We start from the raw sequence: 15,131 nt of genomic DNA, 5'->3' as shown, positions 1-15,131 counted from the left end.
CCTGGCGCCGGGGGCTCTGCAGATTGCATCCCATGGCTGGTTCATGCTCTCGGGCACACGCAGGAACCTACTTCACATCCTGGTGCGAAGGGTTAGGGTGAAAGGGAGGAAAAGGAGCCCTTTTGGGAAGGGAATGCCCACAAGCAAGAGGGGGAGAAAATTCCCAACAGTAACTCTGAGGAGCATCCGTCAAGTCCCAAAGTTGCAGGTGCAGCAGAGACCTCACAGCCCTGGCTGCTTGCTGCTCCCTGGGGAAGAGCAGCCCAGGGAGCTCTGCCTGTGTCAGCTTCTTTCTCTTTTTTTTTTAATCCATTTTTGCTGGTTTGATGTTCCACCCCCTGCCCCCCCCTTCTTTTTTATTGTTGTTTAGCAGTACAGAGTGGTTGAGTCACTAAGACAGAGCACGTTGCCTGCAGAAGGGGTTGGGAATCCATATAGACATTAGCAACCTTTGTGAGGAGTGTCTAGAAAACCTTGGGACATTACATGGTCTCCATCCACACCCATGCAGGGAATCGGCATTTCAACCTTCCATCCCCGAGGGCAAAGACTCTTTCCCTGGGTTTGGTTGTTTTTTTGTTTTTTGTTTTGTTTTTTCATAATGCCTTTTCAAGGCAGGCCTGCACTTTGGGAACAGGCAGGGAAAAGTGCAACAGACGGGTGGGAGTTTTGCTTGCAGCAGTAAAATGCGGTAGAGGAATGGGAGAGGGAAGCAAGCTTGGATGGAGATGGGATTGTTAACAGAGCACTGTGGCCGTGGGGAGGAACGGGAATGCAGGGAACAGAACTTTCCTTGTCAGCTGGGAGCTGCAGTGCCGGGGAAAAGGCTGGAGGAAGGAGAAGAGAGGGAGGGGAGGCAGGATGAGCACATATGCAAAAGATGCCGCTGATTTCTCTAGTGTCTGTAGTTAAATCACATCCCTGCTGCCTGCATCAGTTTCCCTTACTGTCTGTTGAAGATGAGCATGTGCATCTTACAGTGTGCTTGAAAGTGGGGCCAAAGAGCAAAAGAGCAGCCACGCTGGAGCTGGAGCTGTTTCCTTGCAGGAGGGCGCTGCTGGGTGGAAAAAAGGGCAGGAGCTTGATTTTGCTTTGTTCTTGCCTGGGGAATGTTTGTACCTGCATGGCAGCAGTGTCACAGGGCACAAGGTGGGCAGGGACTGTCGGGGATGGTTGAGCAGCGGCTGCATGGTGGGCTCAGCTCGGCTCGGGCACGGGGGCAGCTCCCAGGCAGGGCAGCCCGGCTGCAGGCAGGGTCGTGCTGCTGCAGGAAGGGTGGATGTTGGGAACAGCTGCAGAGGGTGTGGGCTCTGCAACCTCTGTGCCTTCCTGGGCAGCCGCTGCAGGAGTTGATGATGCTTGGCGTGGCTCAGCAGCAGCTCGTCCCGTGGCAGGGCTCGTGGGGTGGCATGCTCTGCGCCTGGCCCATCTCATGTAGCTTGTGGTGCTCCGCAGGTGCGTGGAGGAATACAAGCTGGCGCCCGACGGGAAGTCCTGCCTGATGCTGTCTGACATCTGTGAGGGTCCCAAGTGCCTGAAGTCGGATGCCAAGTTCAACAACACCCTCTTCGGGGAGATGCTTCACGGCTATAACAACAGGAGCCAGCACGTCAACCAAGGGCAGGTGTTCCAGATGACTTTCAGGTATGGCCTAGTTCTGCTGCTAGTTTTGGGAACATGGGGATGGTGAGATGGGACCAAGGGCCGTTGGTGCAGAACCTGCATCTCTGACATGTTCACTAGGGGAAGAGAGCAAAAGGGCAACAAACACACGTGGTTTTCCTACTTGCTTATCTTTCCCACAGGCAGCAGCATAGGACCTTCCTGGGCCAGTGTGTGTTAGTTAGATAAGTGTTTAATTGCCTTCAGTGGGCTTTTCTCAGTGGTGTTGCCTCGTCTCTTCCTGAACACTAATGTCTTTCATCTCCACGATACCCTGTGACAATGAGTTCTGTTGTTTAACTGCGTGTAGTATGACAGAGCATTTCTTTTGGCGTGTTTTCAACCTGTGCGAGCTGGTGTTACTCAGTGCCCAGTTTCAGTACTGGGAGGAGCTGTGGATGTACCATGATAAGAAGGTAAATACCCCCACCAAAGGGCAAGGAGCAGATAGCAGGGGGGGTCTGCAAGCTGCATCCCAGGTCTTTCGTGAGTGCCAAGGGTCAGATGAGGGTGGGGAAAGCAGGGTCTGAAGTGCCCAGATCTTCACCTTGCTGTGCTTATAGAGTAGAGCTTGCTGGTAGCTGCTGAATTCAGGGCTGGAAAATGAGTTTACTTACTTTTCTTCAGTTCTTCTGAATACAGCCATACTTTGAATGTAAACCAGTGTGGCCCTATGAGTTTCAAAGCAGCAGCACTGCTCATGGTCAGGAGAGGATCCAGCACACAGCCTACCCAGACATCTTCCTTCCCAGCATCTGCCAGTGCACTGAGGGTTTCTTTCCTGTTAAGACACCGAGACCTTATCACTGCCTCTGATTTTAGCTGGAGTTGTGGGTGCTCGTCGCTGCTGGCCACGGTGCTTTTCTGGGTGTTATTTCCCCAGCTGAGCGCAAAGCCTTCCTAGCTATGAATTTGCACTGAACTCTGGCCTTCTGCTCTCTTGCTGGCAGATGAATTATGAGCTCCATCAGCACAAAGCCGCTTAGAAAGCCACAACCAGCGGAGTGCTTGGAGCCAGCAGAGCTGCAGCCTTTGCTGGAAGTGAGAATTGACAGTACACGAAGGCAATTTTCCCAGTGGGCTCCTCTTTGCTTTCTCTCCCTCCCATGTTACAAGCGTCAGTGGGTCCGTCAGAGCAGAGCCAGGGCTGCAGAGCTGAAATTCTTCATGAGCTGGTGGGTCTGGGGGCTTCAAACACTCCCCAAGCCCATCTCCTGGAAATGCCAGACCCAGACAGGCTCCCCCCAAACGAGGTCCAGCCCCAGCTCATGCTGTGAGTCCCTAAGCACCAAACCTTCTTTCTGCAGAGGCTTAGATCTCCTTTCCAGCTTGTCTGTAGCCTGCCCTTTCCTTGCACTGTGAAGTGGGAGGGTGGATAGCCATCCTTCCCCTGCCTCAGCCAGGGCTGGGGTCTAAGGGCTGCTTTGTTACTGCCAGGAAGCAAACATGTCCCCTGTCCTCAGGGCTAAATTCCAGCCAAAAGCATGCCAGGTTGTCTGTGGGTCTTGTTTATCCTGGGCCAGGTGGCTTCTCCACGTCATGCCCTTTGAGGGCATCCTGGGGACGATGGGTTTGGGCAGTCCCAGGCTGGACCAGGAGCAGTTCCTGCTGGGGCTGCCCTTGGCCTCTTCACTTTTGGGATAAAACACCTGTGGTGTGGGGATTGCATCTTCCAGGGGTCAGAGCCCAAAGCACTCCCGGGCAGCTCTGGCTGACAGTTTTTCAGATTTAAAAGAACCAGCTCTTAGTGACCCATCCTGCTTCCCACAGCTGGCCCGCTCCTGCTGCGCTGCATGGGCGATGCCCGAGGTGTGTGCAGTGCGGGGAAGCTTTTCCCTGTGAGGCTGCGTGCAGTGGGAGCCAGATGCTCTGCAGGACCTCGCTATCACAGAGTTTTCAGTGCCCAGCATCAGCAGGGGCCTGGTCCCAGGTCTCACAGCTGTGAGGGGCAGGAGAAAGCAGCTCTGAAACAAGAGCAACTTGCAAAGCATGCCCGCGTGTTGCAGGCTGTAGCGTGCGATGCGCTGGCTCGGCAGAGCTCAGAGCCTGGTGGGAGGCAGCATGTCTTGCTCCAGAAATGCTTTCAGCAGCCTGGAAGGTCAGTGTGGCTGCCCTTTCCTGTTTGAGTGTAGCCTGTTCGCTTCAAAAGCACTAGGCAGTGATGAGAAGGGCTCGCTTCCCTGCGCGCAGCATCTTTCCCTGCGGCCAGGCTGCCCGGTGTGTCGGAGGGTTATGCTGCAGAAACACCATCTCCTAACAAGGGAAGAGAAGGAGGTTAATGGAGAAGAAATTATTAACTAAAAGATGTAATTTGCCTCTGATTTTCATAGATATTCAAGAACCTCTCTGAGCATTAAGACACCAGCTGTTAGAGAAGCCCTTAATTTGGTGCATTTGAAACATAGCAGGAAGCTGCCTAATACCAGGGATTAAAAGCCTGTTTCTGCAAAGTAGGAGCAAGAACCTGCTATCAGAACAAGGGGCTGAGTATTTTAGAGGGATTTATAACTGCTGGGATCCTTTAGCTATGCAGATGTGACAGTCCTTTGAATGGTGTCTGCTTCCCATGTCGCCGCATCTTCAGTGTCTTTAATAAATAGGATATTCTCAATTTGCCAGGCATGTCAGCATGGTGTTAGGATGAAGCCTTTGTGCTGGGAAAAGCTGTCTCACACACCGTGGCCTGAGCAACACCTATCAGTTACAGCAGTATTTCCATCCCGTTGGGCTTGGGGTGGTCTCTTTGCCACCCAGCACTGATTAGAGTCTTTGCGCTTCTGATGGCTGCATGGTCCTCCTGGCCGCAGCCTAGCCCAGCACTGGGATGTAACTGGTGTAGCACCGATGGCTTTCCTGTGTCTGGCCAGCTTGAGAGGATGGGAATGTTCAGCAGGTACCTTTAAGATGCAGGGTAAGGATGATGTTTGACATGAGCACGCAGCAGACTGGGCTGGTAGTGGGGAGAGCTACACAGCCTTGGAGGTCCCAGACCTGAAACCAGCAAGCAGTTCTAGTCCATGCTGCTTCAGATTTTGGTTTTCCCCTTTAACCCACATAATTTTGTCCAAGGCAGTCAGGCAACACCCAAGCACTTTAGTGGCATGACTGAGGAGATGGTTGGCACCCGAGGGAAGGATGGAGGAAGCAAACACTGGCTGCTGTGACCAATGTACTCACAACAGGGAGGGGCAGCAGCCAGAATGGTTCACGCTGCATGCACTGAATATGCTCCATATGTACACTAGCACCGGTGTAATGCCTTGCTGTGTTGCATAGAGCCTGTCCCTGCTCGCATGTCCCTCCGTGCTGCCAAGGACTCTCTTCCCATCCATCAGCAACAGTGAAGCCACAGCCCAGGATGTGAGCGCCGCAGCATCCCTGCAGCTCAGGTTGAGCCGTCGTGAGTTAGGAGCAATGTGGACAGCTTCTTCTGTACTGAGGTGGCTTAATAACTGCTAATTATCGCTGTGGTGGTTGGGGTGCTCGACTGACCGGTTAGACAAGGCAGTGTCAAAGTTTCTCCTCAGAGGAGTGTGCTACATGATTGCTGCTGCTGCCGTTTTATTGCAAGGAGTTAAATCAAAGCACTCCTCTGGTGATGCTTCTCCTGCGTGGTCCCTTGCGGGTGCTTTGTTGGGGGGCAGAGGAGGGATCTTTCATCACACACCAGAACCCCTCCTTGCTCCTTCCACCACTGAGCCGAAAGCACATTCAGAGCCGCCTTATTCTGGGCATCCCTCTCTTCTTTTAAAAAAAAGGTTCTTCTCTTTGGAAAATGCTGTGTGGTGTTAATAAATAGATGGGATTCGAGCTGATCTATTCCAGTCACACCTCTCGGTCTAGCCGGGAGACTCGGCAGTGGATCCAGCTCGCTAAAGACTAGATTAGAGCAATTTTTTCCCCGTTGCCTCACGGTGGGGCACAGCCCAAACTCCGCACCGTCCCCAAATCACTGGGGGATTATTTTCTAAATGGGTTGTTTGTTTGTTCCTTATCTGTTTTGTGCCGTCTCTTTGCCACAAGGGAATAGAAATTTTTGTTTAAAAGCCGTTTGCAGTTTCAGACTGTTGCTTTTATGCCATTAATATGGTGAAATCCCAAATTACTACCCATGGAGCCAGCTTTACTTGCTGGATTATTACTGCATAGCAAATGGGATGTCAGAGCAGTGCGTGGCAGAGCTCTCCCCAGGGTGCAGCCATCTGCCCTAACCTATCCCTTCCCATCCCTACCTCCAGCTCTGTCTCTCATCCCGGCTTTTGCTCCAGCTTGGCATAGCCCTGGGACACAGGGAGCACCTTGCTCACCCACACAGTCCTCATTTGATTCCCTCCCAGAGGAGATGCAGTGAATCCGGAAAGTTTCTGGGTGTGGGGGCAGAAAAGCAGCCAAAATGGTTCAGTGGCTGGAAGGAAGGAGGATGTGTGTCAGCGCTCCCTCACTGCTAAACACGTGCTGAGCACCGGGTGTTTTCCCCTCTCCATAACCAGGAAGGATGTCTCCAGATGATGTAGGGCTGCAGTGCTGTGCTGTGCCAAGCACCCTTCTACAGACTGGAAGTACCCTTCCCTCTGCAGTCCCTCAGAGGATGCTGTTCCTCACATCTCCACTTATAAAACAGGGCTGCTGCTTCTTTACAGCCTTGGGGAGGGTAAAGGGTGGGTTGGAGGTGGTGCTGAGCACCGACCAGTGCTACCGAGGTGGCTCGGGTGCTGCAGGGACGGATGGGCACCCACTGGCCCCAAGCATTGCCAGCCTGGCAGCCAGCTCTGCCCCCACACAGCTGCGGTAGTGCTGTCAGGCAGTGTGCCGGGTCGCTGAACTGATGCGGGGAATTGTCATAATATTGATGAGGAGTTTGGCAAGTTAATTTAAAATCTGTCACTCCTTCCTCTCACTGCTTCTCAGCCCTTAATAAACCAGGGTGGCGACAGCAGGTGAGCTGACAGCTCAGTGCCAACCCTGCCAGGGGGCTGCTTTGGAAAATGTCCCCATCCCATCACTCCCAACTGTGCTGGGCCAGGCCTCCTGCGAGCTGCACCCAGTGCCCCCCCAGATGTGGGTGCTGCCAGGGGCTGGGGTGGTGCTCAGAGGGTGCAGCATCACTTCTGGGTGCGAGAGGCTGGGGGGGCCTTTGCTGGTGCCACCCGGCTTGGAACTCGCAGACCAGCCCTCACAAGGACATCCTGCCTCCCCCGCGGCATCACAAATGAAAAGTCTGTAACCAGTTAAATTAACGCTATTGATTTTTTCGTATTTTTTTCCCTTTATTTGAAACCTCCAAGCACAGAAGTTATAATTGCGCTGTTTATTATTCCTGTGCTGGTGAGCTCAGTGCCAGCCAGTACACCAACGCCTTGTTTACCTATTACCCTTCAGGCCGGGATAACGGATGGATCTCTTTTCCAGTGGCTGCCTTCCATTTCATTCCTCTTTTTATTATTTGTTGCTGCAATTCTATTACCTGTTCACAACTCTGAAGCCTCAGACATACTAGTTGGAAGCAATGATGTCTTTCCAAGCCAGGCTAATGCCTCAGGCCTTGGTCCTCAGTAGCTGGCGAGGGGGTCGTTAGCAGTTTAGCAGCTCTGCAGAGCAGGTGCGGGATGTGATGCTCTGGTTCTGCCCCGCTCCCGGTGCGTGCCATGTGGGAGCACTGCCTGCTCCCAGCCAGGGGTGCTGCCTGCAGAGCAGGGATGTCCTGGTGCCTGCTTGTGGCCATGTCACATGCGATGGCTGTGAAGCCCCCAGAGGGCCCCCATCTGAGCTGTTTTCTCAATCCTATTTTTTTCACCTCTCAGCCTAGCATCAGGGACATCCTGGCTGCTTTATTGAGTCCATCTAGCCCTTTTCTGAGCCCACAACTGGTTGCATACAGACACACGCCATGTATTTTGAGGGCATCTTCACTGGCCAGGCTAAGCATTGAGGTTTTGTCAGTCCAGTGTATAAATGACTAATGCAATAAGCACAATACTCCATCAGTTAGGTTACTGTTACATCCTGCGTGCATCAGCTCTGCTCCATTTCAAAGTCAGCATCCCACTGAGAAAGAGAACAAACCGTTCAGCTTTGAGTTGGTTATTTCTGACAGTCTGCAGCCACAGGCTTTTTGCACTGGATTGGCAGCATTTTTTTATTCTTCTAGCAAAACAAAAGCAAGCCTATTGCCAACGATATCCTAAAGACAATGCAGGGGTCCAGGGCAAAAAAGATATTTTTTAAAATACACTGAGATGTTAGTAATAGAGGTATTTTAAGTACTAGAGGTTTTCAGACTCATTCTGCACGTGGTGTGGGTAGGATTTAAGAAGCAGGTCATCACATCCTTGGCAAATGCCGGCATGGCTGTTACAGCCACCTCATGTTCCTGCTGCCCCATCCCTGCTCTGGATGCACCTCTGAGCTGCTCCATTTCATTCCTGTCTGCACAGGCAGTGGGGTAATCTCGCACGGGGTCAGTCCTTGCTGTTTGGTCACTGCCTGTGAGAGCCCCACCACCCCCAGCGTGTGCCTGAGCCCCTGGAGGAGGAGGGACGGCTGGACTGGAAGCTGCCAGCAGAGCCCAAAACTGATTGCACATCTGTGACTTGGGGCTTGGGCTCCTCGCCCAGCTCCTTCTGAGCCCCAGGCAGTGCGTGAAGGTGTGCAGGTTAAAAACTAGGTGGGTGTTTGGAAATGCACCCAAACTCCCCACCTTTATTATGAGGCTGAGGAAATGCCAAGAAGCTTTCACCTCAGCCCATGCCCTGAAAGCAGGCTTTTCGGCCATGTAGGTTGATGTTTCAAAGGGGAGCTCATGCCGCAGAGGGTGGGCAGTGAGAGAGCAGAGCTGGCATGGTGCCTTGGCAGATGAGGGTACCACGGGTATATACCCGAAACCCACTCGCACAGGCACAGTCCAGAGCCAAGGCACTGCTGTTGGACATGGTACCATCACACACCAAAGCTGATGGTCTGTCACCCCCTGGCTTCTGCTGGGCTGGGGGACAAGCTGGTGGCGGCAGAGCTTTCCTTACCCTGGCAGTGGAGCTGCTGCCCCTGCAGCAAGGGATGCCGGGGAGCTGCTCCCCCACCCCACACCCCTGCTCCCTGCTCCCCCCAGCCCTGGCAGCGCGTTTGTGTCTGTGCAGATGTTTGTATTCTCTGCAGCTGATGAAAATATTCATTATCTTGTTAGCTGCTGCGGCGGAGGAAGTTCAGATTTGCATTTCCACAGCTAATCACACAGCGCAAACAGAGCCTGTCACCCAGCAGTGCTAATTGGGCAGAGCAGCGCTGTGCCCGGGCAGGGAGCCCTCCCTCCTGTCCTTCCCACCGCCCGTGCTGCCGTGCCAGCTGGCATGGCAGGGGAGAAGTGCCAGGGCCACGTGGGCACAGCGTGGAGGTGAGGAGGATGTCAGGGTTTCTGGGAGGTGGAGGAAGGCAGCAGGCAGCAGGATGGTCAGCCAGTGAGGAGGAGTGCTGGTCCCCGGGCAGTGTGGGAGCAGGTAGTGGGATCCCAGTCCGGGAACGCTGCTGGGCAAGGGGTGTGTATGTGTGCCTATGGGAAGGTCGTGCCTCCTAGTCCTGGGAGCTTCTCATGGGATGGGAGGTCTGGGGGAGTGCTTGTCCCTCGGGGAGCTGGCATGGGACACAGGCTCCTCCTGCAATGAGCCTGCCCTGCTGTCATCAGGGGACACCTGTGTCCCCCCATGCAGCTCTCAGGGGGCTTGGTGAGGTCTGCAGGGTCTACCCAGGGAAAAGGTGATGGTGACATCCTTGTCTCAAGTCCTAAGCATGAGGTAAACATAAAGGTCTGAGAGAGGAGATGTGGACCCGCACAGGAGAGGAGAGACCGGAGCTGGCGTCAGGCACTTGCAGAATGAGAGCAGGGTTCTGCTCCCCTCCCGGGTCCGGCAGAGGTGCGGTGATTCCTGTGCCATCCCCTCCTTGTCACAGCTCCCTTGATTGTGCCTGGCACTGCCAAGCCTGCCTTTGCTTTTCCAAGCTCCCAAGGCACCCGGGAGGTTTCCCCCTTCCCCCATGCTGTGGGGAGCAGTCTGCGAGATGGACTCACTGACCTCCTAGCCTTTCCCGTCTTTGACTTTTACGATACTAATTACAGCTAGTGTTATTGCATAGTTAATCTGCATTATTAAGAGATGCGGTGGAGATTGGTTTTGTAATAATAACGGCTCAGATTTATAGAGTACCTTTCATCCCAGGGGTTCCTTATTGGCTTTATAGCCTTTGAGTGGTGTACAGGCTTGCAGAGAGGAATTGCTGTTTCTTTCCTCATCTGACGCCGGGTACAGCCGCTCCTGGGGCACGGGGGCTCTGCACCCACTTGAGATGCATGAAAATGAGGGTTATGTTCAGCTGAATAGAAAAGAGAGTGAGGTGGGAGGGTTTGAGGCAGTTAATTGTAATTACCCAACTTTAAGCTGTGATAGCAGGGTTTTTCCATCACGCTTTGGGCACTTTGGTGGTCACCATTAGCATGGGCCGTGGGTCAGTGCTGCTCGCACCACAGGCACCGCTCCTGCAGCACCTCTGGGGACAAGGCTGACACTTACCAGCCCATCACTGCTCTTCCTCACTAGTGCCTGCGCTGGTCGATGGAGATTCCCCATCCAAGGACTAAATCAGCTTGACATTGACTTAGCAATGCGAATCCTTGCTCCAGGCAATGCAGTCACAAGCAGGCACCAGCATGGAGATATCCGAGTGCTCCGCAGCTATGCCAGCTGTCGAGCCATACCTGCCTCTGAGATAGCAGCAGGGCTTGGATGCAGTCCTCGATGCAGCAGAAAATCTTGTCTTGCTCTTTCCCATCCCAAGTGGTCTCTCCAGAGATGGAGGATTTGCCCTTCTGCATGTTGCAGTGTAACTTGTAACTGTATAAACCTGAAGGCAAGTGCTAAGTTTAGGCTTGGGCCATCAGTTGAACTCACTGTCCACCAAAAGTGATGGGCAAGCTGTGCTCCCATCCCCTGCTGCATCAGATAACCCAGGAGTTCTCCTGAATCTTCCACTGCACCCAGTTTCTGGGCAATGTCCCCTTGCTTGGATGCTGGAGCCGTGGCTCCGTGCAGAGGAATGCAGGAGCGGGTGGCGGGGACCAACCCAGCATCACTCGCCCTCTTCCCTGTCCCCCAGCAATGCTCCCCTGCTGTCATGCTCTCACCCTGCCCAGAACGCAGCTGGGCGAGAAGGAGACTCCCATGGGCTGTTGCCTTCAGTAACAGTTCACTTGAGATGAAAGCTGGGGACGTTTGTGCCAGTTCCTTCCTCCCCCAGCATGAGCCGAAGGAGCAGGCTGCAGGCAGAGCAGCCTGCATGCCTGCACCCCAGCTTTCCAGGGGACAGCGCCACTCACCAGCTGTGACCCTACCCACGGGCAGCTGGAAAACATCTGGAGGGTGTGATGGCACTGCCGCTTGTCATCAGGCAGCTGTGCAGCCTGGGTATGATGGCCTGCAGAGCTGGGAGAAGGGAAGCAAGTGGAAGGTGCTCCAAGGCACCTCACTGAGCCCCAGTGTGCGGCTCGGCTCTCAGCGCCCACCTTTCCCTAGGAGGATGGCGAGGGGGAAGCTCACTGCAGGTGCCATCACCCCTCCCCAGCTCACCGCATGTATCATTTTGTGGCTTCCATAATTAACTTTGCACACAGAAATGCGATTTTGCAGATGCAGTCACAAATCCTAGCTAATTCAGCATATGCTCTGGCTGCCTGAGAGTGCCAGGGAGCTGCTGCTTACAGATACATCCCCAAGCGCTGCCCTGCCTGGCTGCTGCCTTTGCCTCCCCTGCCTGTCCCTGGCCCCTGGGGGACACTGGCCTCTGCAGAGCAGAGTGACTGCGATGGTCTGTGCTGGTGGGTTTGCTGCTGGGCAGAACCATGGGCTGGCCAAGCAACCTGCATGAGCAGCTTGGGTGGGCACTGGGTACCAACGGGGGTCACCCCGGGCTCGGTCAGTCCTGGCACAGGGATGCTGGTGCAGCTGGAGCCTGTGCTGGCATATGGCAGGCCTTGCATGTAGGGGAAGCGGGAGCATTAACTGCGTTGAAATGACTTTGTCAGAGTGCCAGCATATGAAATGTGTGGTGATATTGCAGCCCTGCCACTGCCTGTGGCTGTTTTTCCTCTGCTTCTAATGACTAATAGAGAGAAGACAAAACAATTTCTATTAGTTTCTCCCACGCTGCCATGGGTTTCTTATTTTCCAAACCTCATTAGAGTTTGTAATACCATGGTGGTAGTCAAGAGCAGTCCGAATCACCCTGGGGGGGAAGGAAGAGCCGAAGAGATATGATGTGCGGCCCAGTATTAACACTGCTCCTGGTTAATTTCCAAGGTCCCTCCTGATTCCTTTCCAAACTCTTACACCTTATCTTCATCTTAAAGGTTAACAATGAAGCTTAGGGGAGAGGGAGAGAGAGAGAGAGGGAAAAAAAAAAAAAAGCTTAAGATCCTAAGTTGTTAAAGAGAATGGATGTGTGTGCTGAGCAGAGACCTGGGTCTGCATTTACATTGGAAAGGCAAATATTACTTAAAAGGCAGTGCTTTTGCTTCCCAGGGCATTGCAGCTGGGTGTGGGTTTCTCTGGGAGAGCTGCTGGTTCAAGGGGCTGCTGGTGTGCAGAGAGGCCACTGGCTTCAGGTCACCATGCCTAAATGCTGTAGGAACTGGATGCAAGTCAGGCACCAGCCTCACGCCAGCTCCTTGGGAAGTCCCAGCGTGTGCTCCTGGCTCCTCTGAAGTCAGTGAGAGTTTTGCATTTGTTGCCTCACTACAAATAAAGCTAATGAAAGCGCCAGGCATGGAGCTGCTTGAGCAGCACTTGGGAAATGACTGCAAACAGTATCCAAACAACCCACACAAAAGGACCCGCAGCCTGGACTCAGCTCATCACGGAAATAATCATTCAGAGGTGTCCAGCCTGGCTGTGAGTTACTCAGGTGTAGAAGAAACATCCCCACAGAGAAATTGTCCCCAGATCATCTCACGGTGGCCATAGCCTGGTGGGCAGAAGCTCTGTGAGCTGCTCCAGGAGGTCCGTCTGTCATCTTCTCCATCCAAATCGTTAAAAAGCTGAAAGTGGCTGAGCTTATGGAAGCCGACAAGGTCAGACCCTTCGGCTGTCAGTGGTGGCGAAGCTAATGGAGGGAGACACCTTGAAGAGCAGATACAAGGAGCAAGACACGGATGCTCCTGGCAGACACTGATCAGTGCCAACCCTTTGCAAACAGGCAGATTTCTCATCAGCCTCATCAGCCACATCAGCTAGTGGACATTTCCCAGACCTTCCAGTCAAGGAGGGATAGCACACGGCTCAGACATGTCCTCCTGGCCCTGCCACCAGCTTGCAGGCTCAGGACGGGGCTGCTGATGTGGGCAGCGGTGGAGCCACTGCCTATCTCACTGGTGAGATCAGCCAAACACTTAATCCAGAGCCACACAGGGAGAGGTTTTGGCTACTTGCTCATTTGCTTTGCCCCTGCAGAAGGAGGAGAAGAGCAGAGGTGCGTGTGGAAGAGCTTGTTCTGGGTGATGATGCACCTAAGAGATGTGATGCACCTAGGCAGTGTGGCTTGAGCAGGGCAGTAGTAAGGAGTTAAGCAACTTAAGGATGCAAAACGTTGGGTCAGGCATATGCTGGATTGTATTTCATCAGTTTCTTTGCTGCTTCACAAAGCAAGCAGATGATCAAATGAGGTTTCCAGCACTAAATGCAAAGAACTTGCAGCCTGCTCCATCAGAGGGAAGAAATTATTGGTGGACTATTTTGGGCTCTGGTCCTGGTGCAGCTGGGAGATCTTACCTGGGTTTGAGTGTTAACGATGGCAGCTTTTGCACCAAGTCACATCTCCCAGCTCACATGCACCGCACTCCCTGGGGTTTCACTGTCTGCAAGTGTGGGCTTCCAGGAGCAATTTGTGCGAAGTTGTGAGGCAAAGAAGAGACAGGTTGCCACTCTTTTCCCTTTCTCCAGTCACGGGCATGTCTGCTTATTTTTTGTCACTCTTTCGCTCAAACATAGGGGTTTTTTTTGACTTTTCTTAAAACTTCTTGCAGAAAATCATGTTTAAGCTTAGGTTAAGCATGGGAAATTTCAATCCCAAAAGGAATAATCCATATATTTGCAAAGTTCTCTAAGGGACTAAAAACTAGAGCTTTGCTTGGGATTCCTCTTGCAGCTCCGACTCCGTAATTAAGGCATAAATCCAGCTCTGCGTGCCTGCACGCTGCCTGCTGCACAGGCGCCAGGCGTTGCTGTGGGAACCGTAACTTTCCAAATTTGTTTTTACTCAGCACTCCATTTCAGCCTGTTCCCAACAGGCGCTGTGGTGGAAGAAAGATCCACAGCCTACCGTAGGATTTCACCCACAGGAGACACTCTTTACTGGAATAAATAAATAGCTGTATAGTGAGAAGCAGGGCGGGGAGAATAATAAGTGATGAGCAGGTGCTGGGCTATGGACGCTCCACCTGAGCTTCCTTGTTTCTGCTGGCCAGAACGATGTACTGGTGGTGGAACTCCTCCAGCAGCATGTCCTACCCCCGCTGCCTGCTCCGGGGCTTGCCAGGGTGCAGGAGGGAGATCCCTGCTCCCATTGCTCATGGCTTCTCTACCTCTCTGTGTCAAAGCAAGTTCCTGTGTGTTTCCTTTAGAAATGGCTTCAGGAGAGGATGCACTTCTTCTCCGTGTTGGTGAACATGATGTTCACTGTGCCACGGTGGTGGGTGCTGCTGGCTGAGTTTCCCTGGTGTGTGGTGGCATTACTGCTGGAGGAGGGCTTTAGTGTTTGGGGGATGTTTGGAGATGATCTGCAGGAAAATCAGTTTGGAATAGTCCAGCATTGGTGGAGCATGATGCTGATGGGCGTGGGCATGGGCACATGATGCCCGGGTCCAGAGGAAGGGTCCTGCTGCTGACCCAGGCTTGGGCATGAGCAGTGCAGAAGCTGAGTTATCGGTTCAACAGCTGAACTAAAACACCCCCAGCAACATGCTTTGGATTACTGTGAAGGGAGTTTGATGTTCTGGTGCACTAATAGAGAATGGGAAAGTGGTCACAGTCTCTGTTGAGACTTGTCTTTAGCTACTGGGAAGATGCAGGACCCCCTGGCAGGGACGGAGGTGGTGGCACCACAGTGGTGGCAACTATTCATCTTACTCTATTTTGTACTAAAAATATCTATTTCTTTATTTTTCATCTATTTTGTACTAAAAAGAAACAACCACCAAAAAAATCTCTGCTTGGGTTCTGCAACAGGTTCAAGCAGAGTTGACAAATAGCTTTGGATCAGCTGAATTCCTGGTTTACAGTGAATAAACTATTCACTGGGAAGGAATTCCCTTCCCTGCCTTGGCTGGCTCCCGGGCAGCAGCGCTGCTCCCATTGCTCTCATCCTTCTGTCTGGCTGTCGCTGCTCTCTCAGGTCTTGAGGTCCCATGCCCATATGTCATTTGGTGACTGTCA

At 53.0% G+C, this 15,131-nt stretch overlaps 1 protein-coding gene across 1 annotated transcript in view; it reads left to right on the top strand.

Annotated features, from left to right (window-relative positions):
• Positions 1 to 15,131, top strand: part of ASTN2 (astrotactin 2) — a 354,268-nt gene that overhangs the window by 204,818 nt on the left and 134,319 nt on the right. The window contains exon 13 of the mRNA XM_056352114.1: positions 1,456 to 1,644. Within this exon, the coding sequence (XP_056208089.1) occupies positions 1,456 to 1,644 (189 nt within the window). The remainder of the gene's footprint in view (positions 1 to 1,455; positions 1,645 to 15,131) is intronic.

The sequence above is a fragment of the Falco biarmicus genome, chromosome 9 (assembly GCF_023638135.1).
Source record: "Falco biarmicus isolate bFalBia1 chromosome 9, bFalBia1.pri, whole genome shotgun sequence".
NCBI classification, from domain to species: domain Eukaryota; kingdom Metazoa; phylum Chordata; class Aves; order Falconiformes; family Falconidae; genus Falco; species Falco biarmicus.
This window is presented reverse-complemented; position numbering and strand designations above follow the sequence as displayed.